General features: G+C 36.8%; 1 protein-coding gene across 1 annotated transcript in view; it reads right to left on the bottom strand.

Moving 5' to 3' along the window:
* Window positions 1-1,363: 1,363 nt before the first annotated feature.
* The window catches only part of necab1 (N-terminal EF-hand calcium binding protein 1), a 48,009-nt gene continuing 29,298 nt past the window's right edge, over window positions 1,364-20,074 (bottom strand). Inside the window, exons 7-13 of the mRNA XM_067426329.1 lie at window positions 12,202-12,319; window positions 11,589-11,665; window positions 11,092-11,145; window positions 6,587-6,699; window positions 3,902-3,979; window positions 3,669-3,760; window positions 1,364-1,860 (exon numbers count right to left, since the gene is read on the bottom strand). Of these exons, the coding sequence (XP_067282430.1) occupies window positions 1,832-1,860; window positions 3,669-3,760; window positions 3,902-3,979; window positions 6,587-6,699; window positions 11,092-11,145; window positions 11,589-11,665; window positions 12,202-12,319 (561 nt within the window). The 3' untranslated portion in view covers window positions 1,364-1,831. The remainder of the gene's footprint in view (window positions 1,861-3,668; window positions 3,761-3,901; window positions 3,980-6,586; window positions 6,700-11,091; window positions 11,146-11,588; window positions 11,666-12,201; window positions 12,320-20,074) is intronic.

Genomic DNA, 20,074 nt, shown 5'->3' with positions numbered 1-20,074 from the left:
ACTGATTGGACTTCTTCCTTTCTAGTCATATTTCACCCCATATAAGCTATTTACAAGAACAAGAAGCTTGTTTTAAGATGATTTTGGCATTTTAAGGACAATTCTCTTCATGTTCTAAATTCAACACAGTAATGAAAGTAATTCTGTCCAGAAACCATGTTTTTATGAAAATTAGAATACATTTAATCCAGTCCACCAAATACTTAAAAAATATATGTTTATATTTTGTATCAAGTTTTAGTTTTTAATTTATTAATTATAAATGTATTTATTTTAGTACTTCAACAAAATAAATATAAATTAGTAAAGTTGCCTTGGCAACTAGGTAAAAAAATATGTTATACGTTTTTTTATGGTTTTAGTTAATAATAATGAAACGACAGCGAAGAGGTTGAGTCTGAGTGTGCAGATTCTTTTATAGTGCAGGTGAGATGTATTTTGAAGCCAGAAGCAATTTCCTCGTTTTGAGAGCTAGAGAAGGTAGATTCACAGTCTTAACGAAATTACTTCTCACAAGAAAGTTGACCGATTTGATGTGATAATCTTTGTTGATTAAAGCTGCACTATGTCATTTTTCCGTCCGCTAGAGGTCGCCTACAGTTTGAGCTCAGAATCTTGGCATGTGGTCTTCACCTCACAGCCGGTGATGAAGAATCAGGATAGGACTCAGGGAGAAATCATGTTAAATAATGCGATTATTAACGTTACTGTAGTGTGAAGCAGAGCATGGCTGAGTGTTGGGGGAGCTGAGCAAGGCCGCTAGAGCAACTGTTAATAAGTTGAACACAAAACGCAGTAATTTCCTGGTTCATAAACCCCAAACTTGTGAGAGTGAGTGAAATTATGCACAATACCCGCGCCAAAATTCAGACCCTGTATGGTATTAATTTAATATCGGTACTTCAGTATTAGATTGTGGTAGACCGAACAGCAAAGCCAATTGTGGTATCGAGCAACCCTTAGACTCCTTTGAACAAAAGATCAGATTTTCTGTTTAGCTTTTCTTGAATAGTGGTCAAAGACTATTGTAATACATTGTATATTTTCAAGAAAACTATTTTTTGTTTGAATTTGCCTGTGCAGGCAAATATAATAACCCATTTTGGAGCATGAGATCATGAAATCCTGACTCTTTCCATCCACTGGATGGCAGTGTTGATTTTTGAGAGGTGGATGCAAAAAATGGATAAATGGATTTATGAGTCATCTGGGAAATAGTCTAGCACAATCAGAGCTCTCTCTCTCTCTCTCCCTCCCTCCCTCCCTCCCTCCCCATGGACAGAGCTTTTATATGCTGTTGCCATCTCAAAACTCCATATGATTACATACAGAAAAATCCTAAGAATGATTACAAGCCAGTACATCAGCTTAGAAACTTTATTAACCACTTGATACTACCTTCACTTAGCAAAATTTAAGACAAAAATTGTGGTTAATCACATTAATTCAACATTTTTATTCCGAGCTGACGAACTACATAAGAAACATGTCAGGGACTCTGATGTGTTCAGGAACAATGACATCACAAGAACTGCTACATGAGGAGACGGACAGACTGGCAACACACATCACTGTACCGTCACAGATGAACACAGTTTCTGCAACTCAGTACAATACATCAGTACAAAGATCTCATTGCTTTGATATTGTCTACAGTTTACAGTACACTACTCATATAGAGATAATAATGTAACAACATGGAAAGCAAGTGCTAGTCACTATGACTATACAGCAAATATGAACATAAGTGCTCACTTCCTGATGACAGGGAAATACAGATGTCAGACTTGGCTTGTGAGGTCTGGTGTCACCTAACGGCAGTCGACAAATCTTAGTTGTTATTGAGGACCCACCATGAAGCTGTAGGAAATATTATATTTATTATTATTATATTATTTAGTGCAGTCAAAACATTCAATTGCAACTAAAAAAACTTTTGATGTGTGTGTATATGTATACAGATCCTTCTCAAAAAAATTAGCATATTGTGATAAAAGTTCATTATTTTCCATAATGTAATGATAAAAATGTAACTTTCATATATTTTAGATTCATTGCACACCAACTGAAATATTTCAGGTCTTTTATTGTTTTAATACTGATGATTCTGGCATACAGCTCATGAAAACACAAAAATCTCAAAAAATAAGCATATTTCATCCGGCCAATAAAAGAAAAGTGTTTTTAATACCAAAAAAGTCAACCTTCAAATAATTATGTTCAGTTATGCACTCAATACTTGGTGGGGAATCCTTTTGCAGAAATGACTGCTTCAATGCGGCGTGGCATGGAGGCGATCAGCCTGTGGCACTGCTGAGGTGTTATGGAGGCCCAGGATGCTTCGAGAGCGGCCTTAAGCTCATCCAGAGTGTTGGGTCTTGCGTCTCTCAACTTTCTCTTCACAATATCCCACAGATTCTCTATGGGGTTCAGGTCAGGAGAGTTGGCAGGCCAATTGAGCACAGTAATACCATGGTCAGTAAACCATTTACCAGTGGTTTTGGCACTGTGAGCAGGTGCCAGGTCGTGCTGAAAAATGAAAGCTTCATCTCCATAAAGCTTTTCAGCAGATGGAAGCATGAAGTGCTCCAAAATCTCCTGATAGCTAGCTGCATTGACCCTGCCCTTGATAAAACACAGTGGACCAACACCAGCAGCTGACATGGCACCCCAGACCATCACTGACTGTGGGTACTTGACACTGGACTTCAGGCATTTTGGCATTTCCTTCTCTCCAGTCTTCCTCCAGACTCTGGCACCTTGATTTTGAATGACATGCAAAAGTAGTTTGGACCACTGAGCAACAGTACAGTGCTGCTTCTCTGTAGCCCAGGTCAGGCGCTTCTGCTGCTGTTTCTGGTTCAAAAGTGGCTTGACCTGGGGAATGCGGCACCTGTAGCCCATTTCCTGCACACGCCTGTGCTCAGTGGCTCTGGATGTTTCTACTCCAGACTCAGTCCACTGCTTCTGCAGGTTCCCCAAGGTCTAGAATCGGTCCTTCTCCACAATCTTCCTCAGGTTCCGGTCACCTCTTCTCGTTGTGCAGCATTTTTTGCCACACTTTTTCCTTCCCACAGACTTCCCACTGAGGTGCCTTGATACAGCACTCTGGGAACAGCCTATTCGTTCAGAAATTTCTTTCTGTGTCTTCCCTTCTCGCTTGAGGGTGTCAATGATGGCCTTCTGGACAGCAGTCAGGTCAGCAGTCTTACCCATGATTGCGGTTTTGAGTAATGAACCAGACTGGGAGTTTTTAAAAGCCTCAGGAATCTTTTGCAGGTGTTTAGAGTTAATTAATTGATTCAGATGATTAGGTTAATAGCTCATTTAGAGAACCTTTTCATGATATGCTAATTTTTTTTTATTTTTGGGTTTTCATGAGCTGTATGCCAGAATCATCAGAATTAAAACAATAAAAGACCTGAAATATTTCAGTTGGTGTGCAATGAATTTAAAATATATGAAAGTTTAAATTTTTTTATTACATTATGGAAAACAATGAACATTTATCACAATATGCAATTTTTTAAAGGACCTGTATATATTATATTATATTATATTATATTATATTATATTATATTATATTATATTATATTATATTATATTATATTATATTATATTATATTATATTATATTATATTATGAGAGAGAATTTGTATGTAATTCACCTGGAACCAGCATAGTCGTCATAATCTCTGGTGTCTCTAAGAAATCCACATTACTTCTCTGGAAGGTTTTGCTGTAATTGGTTTGCAGATGACTATAAATAGAAAACAAAACTTATGAGGTAGTTATATTACAGTCAGATTTTTTTTTTTTTTACTATTGATTGCAATAAAGAATTTTTAGGATTGCATTATGAAAAGTGGTTTGAATCAGTGAAAATGAAGGAGTGACTGACTTCTTCCACACGTTGCTTTGCTCCCAGAACTCGTACAGTATGAAGCGGGATTCATTGGCAAGCCTCTGAACTGCAATGCTGCCGAGAGAGAAGAGCCAGTGTAAGATTACCAAACTGCTTCTTTATTCTGTATAGCATTTACAAGTGGTCGGAGCCCTAATTCTGTTTAATGTTTAAAGTGTTTAAAACATTTTTTTAAATACATGTAATATTGAATAACACACTTGAATAAAAATGATAAGTACTTTAAATGTCCTTCAGTATGTTAGTCAGCACATCAAAATAATTGTGACAAAGTTTATTAAAACAATGATTAAAGTAAGTTTTAATTGGACTATTTCACTTTTAAAAGGTTTTTATATGTGTCAAGAGTGTACTCTCTTTAAATTTAAACTCTTTAAAAGTGACATTTTATTTCATAATATATCTTTAAGTACAGGTTTATTTTAAATACACATTTAAAATTTGAAGCACACTACAAGTGTAAATTTAATACAATTAAAATGTGATACTTTCATGTTTTTTGAGCTTGACAAACCACATTCAAAAACAAGCAGCTTGAACATACAAACCTCATTTTAATTTCCACAGAAGGAAAAAGTTCATACCGGTTTGGGGGGGAAGATGAGGGTGAGTAAATAAGGAGAGAATTATCATTTTTGGATGAACTGTTCCCTTCATTAAAACTAATGAGAATATTGGTAAGTCATTAAATACTTCATTCAATGTTCATGGCGTGAAAGGCTGTCGGTGAGTCATTTGAACTGACGAGCATGAAGCTAGTCAATTATCTAATAAGCTAAAGTAGAACTCTTCTTCCAAGCGATTCCCACAGTTAATTAACTAATTAGTTTTTTTTTTTAAAAGTTCATGCCCAGACAAGGGTTCACCTTTATTGGACAATGTTCCAGATAAATCTACTGCTACCTGACGTGATCACTGACATTTTTGTTCTGTCTCAGTTAAAAGTCAAACCTGGACTGAGGGCTGATAAACACACGGTCACATGCCCACAGCATACTGCAATTCATTCACGGACCATAAGCTTGCTGGTGTTACACAGGCTATGACACGTGAGCAACTGGATGTTGTAGCTTAAATATTTAAATTGGATTTTAATGGAAATAAAAACATAGTTCAGTCATAGAAAATCTTCTGAGCAGCAGATTGGTTCTCCTAAAACTGGCTGCATGGCCATTCAATCTTTTTGATCAATCTACATAACCTATTTCTTTCCGTCCCAAACTGTTTTTTCCTCGCCCTCCTCCTTCCCCAGCACCACCTGCCGAGATCTGCTATTGGGGGTTCTCCCAACTGTCCTTGCAGCAACTCTTATCCTATTCCCTGTGTGTATGTGTATGTGTATGTGTATGCTACGGTAACATCCATCACTCATGGCGGCAGCGTAGAAGATCTAATCCGCACCAAAACAAAGCCTACACTCTAAAAAAGGCTGGGTTTAAAACAACCCAAGTTGGGTTGAAAATAGACAAACACATTTAAAAAAAAATTAACCCAGTGAATGGACCCATTCAAACAACCCAAAGTCAAAGCTGATTCGAAAGACCGCCATTCACCAGTTTCTTACTAGAAGCACGCAAACGCAACTCAGCCATCGTCATTATGGCCCTGCCCACCGACTCTATACACGATGTGATTGGCCTGGCAAGAGTTAGGGGAATACAGCTCAGAAGGTTATTGAGAGTTGCTAGACGACACTCAAGGGTAGATTAAATTTTGCTGCCGCTAGGGTGCGTCTAGATTTCTAGGCTAGTTTAAAGGATTATTTCACCCAAAAATTAAAATTCTGGCAATAGTTATTCACCCTCATGTCGTTCCCCTAAAGACTTTCACTCATCTTCAGAACACACATGAAGATCTTTTTAATGAATCTGAGAGCTTTCTTTCCCTGCATTGACAGCTAGGCAACTACCACTTTGATGCTTCAAAAAGTTCATAAAGACTTTGTAAAACTTTTCCATATATGAATTGAGAGGTTTAGTCCACATTTGATGAACAGACTGAATTTAGGCTTTTGCAAACATATAAACATTGATCAGCGAACATAAACAGAAGCTCAACCAAGCCAGCTTGACATGCGAGAACAAACCTCAGACCTCACTGAATGAGAATGAACCTCACTGGTTCTCTCCTCACTGATGTGAATTTGAATGTGAATAAAAGCCTAAATTCAATCTGTTTATCATCTAAAGCAATTGTGTCTCTACAGAATTGTTTTTTACTAAACCGCTCAATTCATATGGATTAGTTTTACAATATCTTTATGAACTTTGTGAAGTGTCAACGTTTCAGTTGCGCAGCTGAGGAACAGAAACAGTTCAGATTTTAAAAAGATCTTAATTTGTGTTCTGAAGATAAATGACAATCTTACGGGTTTAGAATGATATGATGTTGAGTAATTAAAGACATTTTTGTGTGAACTTACCCTTTAAGTCTATTCTGAGAATTGTCATGATTGAATTACAGGTATTACAGTTTTCCTAGAAACCCATCATGGAGAAAACCGTTCCACAGTTCTTAACAAACCCAGGAAAAATTTGCCTCCAAACGTGATGGATATAAATACCAATTACTTGATTTTCCTAATGTGGAGAACTGGCCTAGACTGACTCACTAATAAAGTTGTAAGAAATGAACCCAGATGCAGTGACAGTGTGAACTCACTGGAGGCAGCCGGTCTGGGTGCTGGCACAGTCAATGTACTGCCTGAGAGCCAGACGAAACTCCTCCACTTCCTCCTCCAGCACGGACAGCTGCCTCTGCACGATCAGGATGTGCTGGGAGGGAGGTCACAGAAAAGAGCAGCCCATCAGAGAACAGCAGAAGATATAGGATTCAGACCATGGGTTATTTATAAATGTGTTCCTGGATCAGTTTTCTCTTGCAGACACATGAAGACCTTATTTAAGATTTTATTCTATTTGATTATTTATGAAATATTCCCTAAGATAGAGATAATATGGAAAGTAAAAAGCTACAAATGAGTCAAGACAAGGTGAGAGGGTTGAGAAAACACTGAAAGAGAATCATTATAAAATATCTGTAAGGATGGATGTTATGCTCACTAAAGGCACGTTCACACAAAGAATGATAACTACAAAGATTAGTACATTATCTAATTCTGTTTATTCTAAGTGTGCGTCTGTCACTTTAAATGCTCAAGCTCATTACAGCAGGATGGATTCTGATTTGCTCTCAATATTTTTATTGTTCGTCAGCTGGATAAAATAATTCTGAAAGTGATTCCAACGATATTGTTTCTTTGTGCCGTTATCGTTATAGCTGTGGTGTGAACAATTTTTAGAACTATATCTTTATTGTACTTGGTGCAAACGGGCCTTAAAGGTGCACTATGTAGTATTTTTGCAGTAAAATATCCAAAAACCATTAGGCTAGGCTAGGGTTATATTTTGTTCAGTTAAAGGTCCCGTTCTTCACGATTCCATCTTTCAAACTTTAGTTAGTGTGTAATGTTGCTGTTAGAGCATAAATAATACCTGTAAAATTATAAAGCTCAAAGTTCAATGCAAAGCGAGATATTTTATTTAACAGAAGTTCCCTTTCAAAGCCTACAGAGAACGGCCGGTTTGGACTACATCCCTGCACTTCCTTCATGAATGACGTCACTAGAACCGTTTGTTGACTAACCCTCCGCCCACAAGAACACGCACAATAGGGGGCGTGGTCTTGTTGCTCTCCCACGTGGAGAAGAGCGCACATTCAGCGCTTGCATCTCCCTGTTATGGTAAGAGGCGGGACCTTTCCGGGCAAAGTGCGCTAAGCTGCTGTCCAAACACAACACGGGAAGCGCTGGCCCAATCAGAACTCGTTACGTGTTTCTGAAGGAGGGACTTCATAGAACAAGGAAATCATCAGGCCGTTTTTAGGACAGAGGAAACAGCGCTGCACAGATAAGTAAATTGTGTGAAAAATACTGTGTTTATTTACACGTGAAACATGAAATCATGTTATATTGCACACTGTAAACACAATCAAAGCTTCGAAAACGCGCGCCGAACGGGACCTTTAAGTTCTTACAATATCCAAAATGTTTCCAATTATTTGTTAATCCTGAGAAAATTGCTATTTTAAGCAAGGAGATGGGACGTCTGAGGGAGTCGTTTGTCAATTGCGTCTTATCCACGTTACCCTCGGTTTCCGGTTTTATTTAACAGAAACGCTTTACTCTTAGCAGTGTGCAACAAGTGTCACAGCAGCCGCTGAGTGAACGCACAGATTAATGTCATAACATAATTTTAAACACACTTAAATGTATCTAATATTATAAACAGAGCTGCGTTACCTCATACTCATGACGTAATTATGGCAAATGGCGCTGGCGACTGTGTCACTTTATAATAAAATCCCGCTGATCGCGAGGTGTGTGTTTGCGTAACAATCGCTCCAGCGGCCTTGCTCAGCTCCTTCAACACTCTGCCTTGCTCTGCTTCACACTACAGTAACATTTATATTCACATTCCTGAACATAAATTATGCCTGAGTCCTAGCCTGATACTTTTCTACCGGCTGTGAGGTGAAGAGCACATGTCCCAAGATTCTGAGCTCAAACTTGGTGTCATCAAACTACACCTTTGTTTTGAACAGGCGCCCTCTAGCGGACGGAAAAATTACATAGTGTATCTTTAAGGCTTAAAAAAGGCATTTAAAAAGACAATAAAAACAGTAATACTGTGAAATTTAATTTCAATTGAAAATGTTTTGTTTTAAAGTTTTAATATATTTGAAAATGTTTGAAAATGAAATCCTGGATTTTCAGCATCATTACTCCAGTCTTCAATGTCTCATGATCCTTTAGACATCATTCTAATATGCTGATTTGCTGCTCAATAAACATTTCTTATTATCAATGTTTAAAATATGTGTTTTGTTGAAATCATGATATATGTGGCTTTCTGAGTCCGAAATGTTAGATCAACAATATTCCAGAATTAAAGGGGTATAAAAACTGATTCAATGCAGGAGAACCAAGTAAGGGGGAAGAAGTTATAGGTTGATGTGACCAAACTAAAATGTCCATTTATGGAATAAAGAGAGCCCCCTCAGGCCTCGAGTGTCAGATAAAGCCACGAAGTCGTGCATCATAATAGCTGCTTTTTATAAAAGGTTGTTGACAGGTAGCTGAAGGGAACAGGAGGTGAGAGTTTGCACCCTGCAGCAAATGGTGACCTCTTCACAAGCTCTGTGCTATTGCTATTGCCGTTTCCCATCTTTTACAAACTATCTTTATCTACAAATAGGGGAAACTGCATTTTGTTTTGTGAAATGTGTCCGAAACTATTCAGTTAAAAAAGTAAGTGTTTGTGCTGCCTTAAAATTTTAAGTTTAGTCAACTCATATAATATATATATATATATATATATATATATATATATATATATATATATATATATATATATATATATATATATATATATATATATATATAACTTCACACTTCAAGTTGAACTTAAAGGTGCACTATGCAGCTTTTGTCCACTGGAGGGCGCCTATGCAAAATAAATGCGTAGTTTGATGACGCAAAGTGTGAGCGCAGCATCTTGGGACATGTGGTCTTCTCATCACAGCCGGTGAAAAATAGGACTCGGGCAGAAATCACATTCATGCATGCGGTTATTAACGTTACTGTAGTCTAAAGCAGAGCAGGACCGAGTGTTATGGACCTGAGCAAAGCTGCTGGAGCGATTGTTAAACAAATACCCGCCTTGTGAATACCGGGACTTTTATTATGACGGGACGGGACTCATTTGCCGGGCGCCTGCACAGATCCGCTCTTCCGGTTATGATTTTGAGGTAATGGAGCTCTGTTTATCATATTAGATACATTTAAGTGTGTTTAAAACGATGTTATGACGTTACTCCGTGCGTTCAGTTGTTCACACTGCTAAGAGTAAAGCGCTCCTGCCAAATAAAAGCCGAAACCGAGGGTAACGCAGATATGACGCAATTGACAGGCGACTCTCTCAAATGCAATGCTGCAACGTCCCTGTCCTTAGTTAAAATAGCAATTTTCTCACAATTTACAAATAGTTGGAAACATCTGGGATATTGTAGGTACTCAACTGAACAAAATATATAACACTGGCCTAGTGGTTTTTGGATATTTTACTGCAAAAATACTACATAGTTCAACTTTAACATTTTAAGGTAGCACCAACACTTATTCTAAGATATATATATATACATATATATATATATATATATATATAATATATATATATATATATATATATATATATATATATATATATTTATTTTAATTTTTTTTAATATAAGTTATATATTAAACTATTCCAATATTTATTTGCTACAATTGAATGTAAATGTCAAGTCTGTCTTTTATAAGTGTCCTCAAATGACGGCGATATTTGAACATCATATGAACACAAAAAACAACTAAAGACTCGAATGCTAAATGAACATGAAGCGATGAAATGATATGCATTAGCAATGCTGAAATTGTTATTCCATGCATTCAGTTTGTGCTAGTGAATGTCAGTCTGACATATGACAAATTGATGAGAGCCTATTTAACGTCAACCATGAAATAGAGTTTCATAGACCATAGAGAGATAAATGACTTCTCATTTGGATGTATTAGAACGTGCATACATACAAACGCAATGAATCAGACTTGAAATATCGCTCATTATAAACCGACTGCTTGAAATTCCTGAAAGATAACCCGTGTGCTTGTGAAAAGGATGTCTGTGAGTTGCTCTTAAAAGTCATGTGAATTAGGATGGGAGTGTTATTTGTAAAAGGAACTAGGCATTTGTGTGTAATGTTATGTTTCAGCGTGTCCAATATAATGTTGTATTGTGCCTCTATCTGCAGTCACGCATTTCTGTGTTTACAGCCAGTCTCCACAGGGGTCCGGTGTCACTCTTACAAGCACGGAACCACAGACACACAAACCACCTATTTAATGTCTGTCAACAACATCTCTCTGAAAATACCGCGCAAAAGATGGCAGAGCCAAATGAGAGTGGAAGAGTGATAGACAGAGAAAAAAAAAAGGAAATGAAAAGGAATAACTTGGAACTAGTTTTCAGATCCCCACTGTTTCCTAGACGACAGGCGTCTTTGGTCACTGTGTGAATGATTTTCTGAGAATATGGTAATAGACAAGGTGATCATAAATTACTTACTGATTTGGTGGTGCTTTCCAACACCTCTTCTTCCACAGGCTCCAAACGCAGTTCCTATGAAAGAATCATAAGTTAGTTCTGCCAGCTTTCTATTTGAATCTGATGTTAAGATGACATTTCACCCCAAAGCCACAAGAAATTGCATGACAATACGGAAATTTTCCCTTAAAGTTCATGCCACTTTACTGCTAAAATTCTCATACTCATCAAAGTAATGTGGCATAATCTCATTCTCATACTATAATAATACAAAAAGATGTTTTCAATGCAAAACCAAGATGTACAGGCAGTTTTACAATTATATAATGCATTATGCTTATTATATTCCTTATGTTTTATTAATGCTTTCTCTTGAATTTTGGGTGAAATATGCCTGAGACATGTTCTTGACAGGTTTTGTGAGATTTAACCTTATTAATAAAATTTTAAGTTAGAAGAAAGAGTGATGACAAAAAGAAAGAAAGAATTATAATGAGATATTGTGTGTAGCCTGTTGCCTTTTTCTCGAGACGGTCGATCAGCTTTTGCAGCCTGTTGATCTGAATTATCCACTGGTTGTCCTCTTCATACAGACCTGAAGAAACAGACATTTCAGCACACAAATACATCTCTCTCTCTCTCTCTCTCTCTCTCTCTCTCTCTCTCTCTCTCTCTCTCTCTCTCTCTCTCTCTCTCTCTCTCTCTCTCTCTCTCTCTCTCTCTCTCTCTCTCTCTCTCCACTGCCATATGGCTCTGTATTTGCTCTCAATGTAATTGAATTGGAATCAAATATCTCCTTATTAAAAATTTCTATCAGGAATGAGCGCAAGATGCTTTTCACCTGATGCACTCTTCTAAATTGTATATTTGATCTGACAAATTTAAAACTAGACATAAAATCTACAAAATAAATGGGGGGGGGGATATTACTATAATAACATAATAATTTGGTTCCCATTAACAGGTCCTATACTGCCTCCCTATATTCTTTCTCTTGGGTCACACCAATAGTCTTTCCTCACACTCCCTCCTACCTAAACTTCCTTCCAGATCTGCTCTCAGCTGCATGCCTGCTGGGTGTGCTTTTGTGCCCTTTTCTTCCTTCAGAGCACTGAGGCTGAGAATAATCACCTGAATTGACAAGGTTCAGAAGTGGGTTGTTTGGAGACAAGCTGTTATTCCTTTGAAGTCTTCGATTAGATCTCCTTCCTGACCACTGAATGGGCAGAACTTCGGGCTTCACGGGCCCCTGTCTGTGATCGAGACATCACACACAGACACACGTACAAAAGAAAACACAAACACACAATGAATACATGTGAAATGTGTAACCCCTACTGTTCGGACTGGGACTCGAACTCGGGTCCGCCGGCATGAGAGTTGGACGCTCTAACAAGGAGGCAGAAGACTGCAACCTCTAGCATCTGTCGCTAGAGCGTCTCTTGAGGTCAGAGGAGTGAGGTTTACTCACACAGCAACTACTAGCTGGCTTCCGTTACACATGTTTTATATATATATATATATATATATATATATATATATATATATATATATATATATATATATATATATATATATATATATATATATATATATATTAGAATTAAAACCATGTTTATTAAACATGATCATCCTAGGTCGCCCCTCAGCCACACGTTTAATTACTTGTCAACCTGGTTATTAGATTGAATTGATGGTGGTGATTATTGTCAATAATTTCCAGGAGTGGGGGGTTCAGGCGTTAGGTCAGGCAATTGCTCATCACTGCTGTGTTTATCAAAAATAAAGCATTCTCAACCCTCGGGTGCACAGGGACAGAAAAAGAGAAACAAAGAAGATCAAAAGAATGGCCAGTATAGAGGTAATTCTTCTCATCTCAGCCATTAAGGTTTCAAACGAAATATATGTAAATGTACTTAGCATTATCAATATTATCAACTATTATTGGTTTCATTGCTGTCGCTATCACTAGCTAGCTAGTTAGTTTTCTACGTACACAAATGTAATTTAAATGTCAAAAGACCAGTACATTATATGGATAATGTATCATATGCATGCTAGTTATGAAAAGTACAATTGCTCTCTAGTCCCTTTAAAATCTTTATAAACATCTTTATATAAGTTCTGTTTAGTGAGTGCTAAGTTGATCCAGTTTATTTGTCATAATTTGCTAAATTAATATTTGGTAAATATACTTTGTGTATGAACAGTTGGCCCCACTTTATATTAGGTGGCCTTAAGTACTATGTACTTACATCAAAAAATAAGTACAATGTACTTACTGTGTTCAAATTGTATTGCAAAACACCTTTGCTGATACTGAGGTGAGATACAGGTAGAGTTAGGGACAGGATTTTTTTTTTTTTTTTACCAGGGTAGTCACATTGAGACAGTAGTCTCTTTTTCAAGTGAGCCCTGGCCAAGAAAAGGCAGCACATAGTTTAAAAAAAAGACATAAAAACAGAGATGGACACAACTTAAAACACATAAATACAATTTACAAGTGAGAATATGCAGGCTGTAAACAACAAAAAGTCTAGACACACTCACATGTATGATGCAAAATGTCTGCCAGATACGACGTAAAATCAGAGATGGAGATAAACATGTTTAGTTTCAGATTTTTTAACACGTTTAAGGGTAGGGTTAGGTGTAAGGGAAGTGTCAACTGTGTAATTACAAATGTAACTACAGAAATTAATTACAGACGTAATTACATGCAGGTATTATGTAAGTACAATGTAAAAACATGTATGTACACAATAAGTGCATTGTATCAAATTATTAATTAAAATGTTAGTACATAGTAGTTAAGGCCACCTAATATAAAGTGGGTCCGAACAATTTATTATAGTTTATCCTTCAAGTCATTATTTGCTTGATTAAGTGTTGGAGTGACTATAAAAGCGTTTTTGTTTGTTCATCCATTGTTTGACTTTTTAATTGAGAAAAACTCTTCTTTTGGAACCTTTTTTAAAAGAGTGTTTTGAGGACATCTATAATTTCTTCTACATTTACTTAACTTTAGGAAACACATTAAATAATAATACATTAAATGTGCCTGTAACTATTTATAGTTACAAGACTGTTAAAAGCCTATGGTTAAAATTAGTTATATGGTTACAAGCCTATCGTTAAACATTTTAAGCTTCAAACCGTAATGAGGGAAAATAAAGGGAAAAATCTATTGCTTTAAGTATCATATTTTGTCCACATAAATATTTTGAACAAAATGTGAGTATAAAACTCACAGTGTATTCACATGCAAATGAAGCTTCAACATTTTCATCTATCATTAGAATTCAGTTCTTGTGCCTTTAACTTTACGAGACTGAAAATTATGGTCATGTTAACAAGCATTTGATACAGAATCGACTTAATAAGGTTTAATGTGCTGAAAATATATACGAGTCTCCTGGGGGTTTTTTTGAGTTTCCAACAATCTCAGGTGTGTCAACATAGCATAGCCTATAGTTAAAATGTTTAAGCTTCATATCCTAATGAGGAAAAATAAAGGGGAAAAATCTATTACTTTAAGTAGCATGTTTTGTGACAATAATTTTGTTTTTATCACAAAATGTGAGTATAATACTCCCCACATCTGCTAGGGTGTTGTGGTTAGTTGGTGGGATGTTATGCGGTTCAGTTCCAAGAATGTTGTGAAGGAATTAAAGATGGTTTCCGTTCCTCCTTAACAGTAAGTCTGTGGGGTTTATTTCATTAGTTTGATTGTCCATAACAGCACACCTCCCTTCAGTAAGCTGCATGATTTTAGTATAAATGTGGGATGAGTTGTAACCCACATTTATACATGTATACTTGGGTTCCTTTAAAACTCTAACCCATCAGCCATAATAATAGTGATTCTGGGCTTTAAAAATTGTGTAATAATCCTACATTCTAGGGCTTTTCACTGCTGTAAAAGCTAAAATGCCTATGCTAATCTCATTCATACATTGCATCTAATTGAATTGCATTAGCAGTAACAGTGTATTCACATGCAAATGAAGCTTCAACATTTTCATCTATCATAAAAATTCAGTTCTTCTAAACATTATGACTTCACTAATGCCTCTTTGATTGCACAAGAATTTTCTACGGCTCCTCGAATAACACGTATGTCTTGTTTTGGCCTTGTTTTCCAGCCTCATTATGTTTTGGATTTTGTCTTTCTTTACTCAGTTTGTTTGATTAGATATCCCTAGCACCATTGTTGAATCAATTGTCTCAATAGTCCTTGTGCATAAAAACCCTTTTCTTCATTTCATCCTTATTTGAAATAATGTTTGGTTGTGCTTTCCTGTGTTCTACATGGAGTTTATTACTAAAACGCGATCCTGTAAATTGGCCTTTGTCGTATGCTTCCATTATACAACCATACCACAACATCATGCCCTATTACCCCTTAAATGCATGAATGTTTCGTCAATCATTATTACATATTCGGGTCTTTAGCGACCCGGATCTCTATCTGTCACAATAATATAAAACTAATTACAATTATAATTACAAAACGATTACAATAGAATAAAGCATATTTTGTCACATTTTGGAATTTGAGCAGCAGATACCATCATCACTGTCCTCGTCAGAGTTCATTTATCCAGTACATTCAGCATCTGGCTCATATTCGCCATCTCAAACATTCTCAAAATATAATTTTCAACATATTCAAAATTAATATTTTGATCGCTGACATCTTCTTCGCCAGATCAAGTAACAGTGACAGTAATATTTGATTGCATTCGGTACTTCCTCTGCAGTGATACAATGTTTACAAAAAATATATGGAAAAACAGGCTTTTAAAAAAAATTAAAAATAAATCTTGTGATATCATTTATAATGAATTGATTGTGGAATACTAAGAATAGAGGGTTAATCTATAACTTTTTAAAAAAATTACTGAGCAAGAGGGTAGTGAATGACGTCTTGGGTCACTAAAGACCCCAGGTATGTGTAAGGGTTAAAAGGTACAAAATAAATCAGTGGGATTCTTCCATGCTTTTTTGATAAAAGAATCCCAACATGATGGTTTACACTAGTAGTATTATCAGGATTTCATCATTTTGTGACTTCTTGCTAACATAAATGGATATTAGTGCTAATCTATTATATATCTATTGGAGACAGAAAATGCTGTTTTGCAGAATTGTCAATAAAAATGTTCTGTAATGATGGCAATGTATTTTGTATTGTGTTGTATTTTCAGTGTGGTTTGTTCTGGCTGCATTTGGATTCTTAATGTGGTGGGTACACAAGTATCTGGGTTAGATATTTGAAGAAAGTTGAACCAACTTACAAAAAGTACAAAGTTGAGTTAACTTAAAAAAATAAAGCAACCAGCTGCAAAGCATTTTTGAGTTTACTGAACTCCAAGACCTCTGAAATTGTGCTAACTTGTTTCTTTGAGTTGGACTGGTAAGTTGAAAAAGTTGAACCAACTTTTTGGTTTCAAAGTTGAACCAACTTACAAAAAGTACAAAGTTGAGTTAACTTACAAAAATAAAGCAACCAGCTGCAAAGCATTTTTGAGTTTACTGAACTTCAAGACCTCTGAAGTTGGGCTAACTTGTTTCTTTGAGTTGGACTGGTAGTTAGATGGACTTACTGAGTAAAGTATAATTAACTTAATCAAATAAGTTTAGTGAACTTTCAAAAATGATTTGGCATAACTTCAACCACTGAAGTTGAGTAAACTCAAAAATGCTTTGCAGCTGGTTGCTTTATTTTTTTAAGTTAACTCAACTTTTTTTTTTTACAGTGTATCTATCCATCCACCTATCCCGTAAGTATAGCCAAAAGTGGAATGAGCAGTCAAAATAAACCCTTTTTTGCTGATACAAGACTTGATCCTGATAATGTGGTAAGGGTTTATTTTGCAACAATGTCCACCTGATTGTACATTGTACATCCTCTTACTTTTATGATGAAATAATCATGTGCCATCCACTGTTTAAAAAGATTATATGTTTTGTAACTGAATGCCATTTTAACACTCGATTGTGAGTGAAAAATCACAATACTAAATCAAATATGTATTGTTCAGCTGTTCTCGAGCAGCAGAGGAATGCTGTGCTTATTTTATCTCTGAGACAATGAAATAAATAGAGGCAGGCAGGTGTCAAAATTAAGGCTCGGTTGGCTGCTCATTATCCCTAAAGACACTGTTGCACAACGCACATCCTGAGGGGAGCTTACCCTCTGTGGTTAAAAATGGCTCACAACCGCATCAGCAGACTGAAATAAGCAGTACATGAATCACAGACACACAGGTGATTAAAACTCAGCTGGAGTCTCATCCACAGACCTGCATGAACCAACTGACAAGTGCAAGAAATCATTCTCTAGAGAATAGCCACCTCTTATACAGTGCATGCGCTTTTAAAAAATAAAAGTTGTTTTATTGCCATCTATGGAACCTTTCCAATACACAAAAGGTCCTTTAAAGCAGAAAAAAGGTTCTTTAGATTATTAAAATTTAAATAACTGTTCACTAAAATGCTCTTTTGGGGAACCACAATGCTTCTTCTATATGGCATTGCTTTGAAAAAACCCTTTTGGAAATTTTATTTTCTAAGCTTGTAATTTGAAAATAACGCACTGTGAAAAACAAAATTGAAGCTACATCAACATCAAGCTATCTGCTTCATAATAGCTCTGGCAATGATTTTTTTTTTTTTTTTTTTTGCACACAGAACGCTGCACACCGGTGTTGTGAATGGGGTTCTCCTGTGAGGTCTAGATTCAGATTTAAGCTCATCTCCCTCGTTTCATCCCTGTGTGTGGTGCTGCTCCTCAGAGAGCCTGACTCGACGCTTCAGTCAGAATAGAGAATGGACCACTCTATTTCAATTTGTTTTGGCCACCAGCCACTTTCCCTACATCTAAGGCAGTGGGAATCAATCCCCCTAACCAGCACACAATGAGCTGGTCGTGTAACACTAGGCCTCACCATCTCAAAGCCTTTAGGCTCAAAATGTGTATGCACAAAAAACAACTTTATGAAACTCAGCGCTGAGAGCTGACACAAAATCATGGTGACATAAGAGGTTACACGTGTGTAGCCATGTGATGACATGCTGCACAGGTTTTCTCTGTCCTTGAAAAAATGAAAGAAAGGGGTAGTTCACTCAAAAATTTACATTTTGTCACCATTTATTCACCTTCATGTCACACCTGTATGGCTGTATGGAAAAAGGAGCGTGCTTACTGAATGTGTACATGTAGTGTACTTCAAATCTTAAAAGTATATTTATAATTTTTTTTTTAAAAAAGACTTATATTATTAAATTAAATTATTCAATTATTTATACCATTAATTAAATAATCCACTTAAGTTTAATTAAAGTATACTTTCATGACTGTTTCTTAACACACTTAAATACACTTAAAAAGTGCACTTTGCACTAAAGCACAAGTTTCGATGTCAATGACATTAGTAAAGTATGTTTTAATTTACCATAAATGCATGTCACTACATCCGGCAGTATTTAAACCGTATTTCAATTTACGACATTCAACAAGTGAAATGCAAAGGGAGAGCATTTCTTTTAAACAAATCGCTTTTTTAAAGGAGCATTGTTTAATATTCATGAGGATATAAAATGCAATATAATATACATAACTATGTTTCCAGTGGTGTATAAAGACCTTACAATGAACCGTTATGTTTTTATTATGTTAGAATGAGCCATATACATATACCATGGGTCAGACGACATCTTTGTCCTGTGTCGGCCACAGGCCTGCAGCACCCATAGACAGTAAAAGAAATGGACGGAGCGTTCCCATTGACGTCTACGGCGAAAGAATGAAGTCAACCTAGGGGCACTCACTTCCTGATGGCTGAGCGAACTGCGCAGGCTCAGACTGAGCTTGACGACGTAGATGTGACGTGAGCCTCCTGTCTGACAGCTGTGAGTCTTCTAGTAGATGTGGAAAGCGAAAGCTGAATCACGTTGTTTAAATATTTTCTCCCGTTGCTTTTGGCTCACTATGGGCTTCTCCCCATTCTTCCCCCTTGACTTTATCAGACTAGTCTCCAGGACATGTCTCCACGTCCCCCCGATTGTCTCATAGACAGTAAAGATTGCCTGCGAGCGTCTCTTCAGGTCTATACGGTAATTTCTCAACTGTGCGACAGGGTCGCGTTGGTTATGACGCAATCGTTAGCCTATTTTTACAAAAACAGCTGCTGCGGGGCGATAGTGTAAGATACAAGGTAATGGAGCCTTTTATACATTGTCATGTTTCTTTAGAAATAAACAATGGACAAATGGAGTCTTTAAACGTCTCAGATGTAAAGTTATTCACTGTCAAAGTGACTCAAAAATGAATGGGAGTCAATGGGATGCTAACAGCAGGTGATGGCTTGGTTAGCAATGGCAGCCCCTAGGGGTGGAACGCTTTCCGAGCGCTAGATTACCCCCTTGGCAGCACCCCTCTCAGAAACTGAAGCTTTCGCACCTCGATCGCCCCCCGGTGACCGGTCCCAGTATAGCCGCCCCTCTGTGTTTTCTAATGGACGCGAGGCAAACTAAACAATCAAATTAAACCTTAAATATTGTTTCCCCAAAGTTAGTTTATGTCATTGAAGGCAGTTATCATCACGATGATTTCATTCAATATTTTTAAAATAAGTTTATTTTTTCCTTAGTTATCTGATGCTATAAAAACGGGGGGTTTGACGTCATGATTGACAGCTGAGATTGACGTCTTCTCTGAGTGAAGTTGTCACTGAGGCACTAACAGACTTTTTTCAGGATTTTTGGAAGCAGATTGGAACTTTAGCTTTAATTTCAACATTTCCATAACTGTTTATTTCACACTCACATAATTATTTGTTGAGAGTGTGGGTGGGCTTTTGGTATCGCAGCAGTACTTCCTGCTCTACTTTCTGCTCTCAACTGCGCAACTCCGGTCCCGAAATCGCTACTGCGCAGACTCGGTCCCAAGATGTCAGCGCCGTGCAGGCCGCCTGAAAGCTTCAACTATGGCAAGCGG

Source organism: Pseudorasbora parva, chromosome 19 (assembly GCF_024679245.1).
Source record: "Pseudorasbora parva isolate DD20220531a chromosome 19, ASM2467924v1, whole genome shotgun sequence".
In the NCBI taxonomy this organism is placed as follows: domain Eukaryota; kingdom Metazoa; phylum Chordata; class Actinopteri; order Cypriniformes; family Gobionidae; genus Pseudorasbora; species Pseudorasbora parva.
This window is presented reverse-complemented; position numbering and strand designations above follow the sequence as displayed.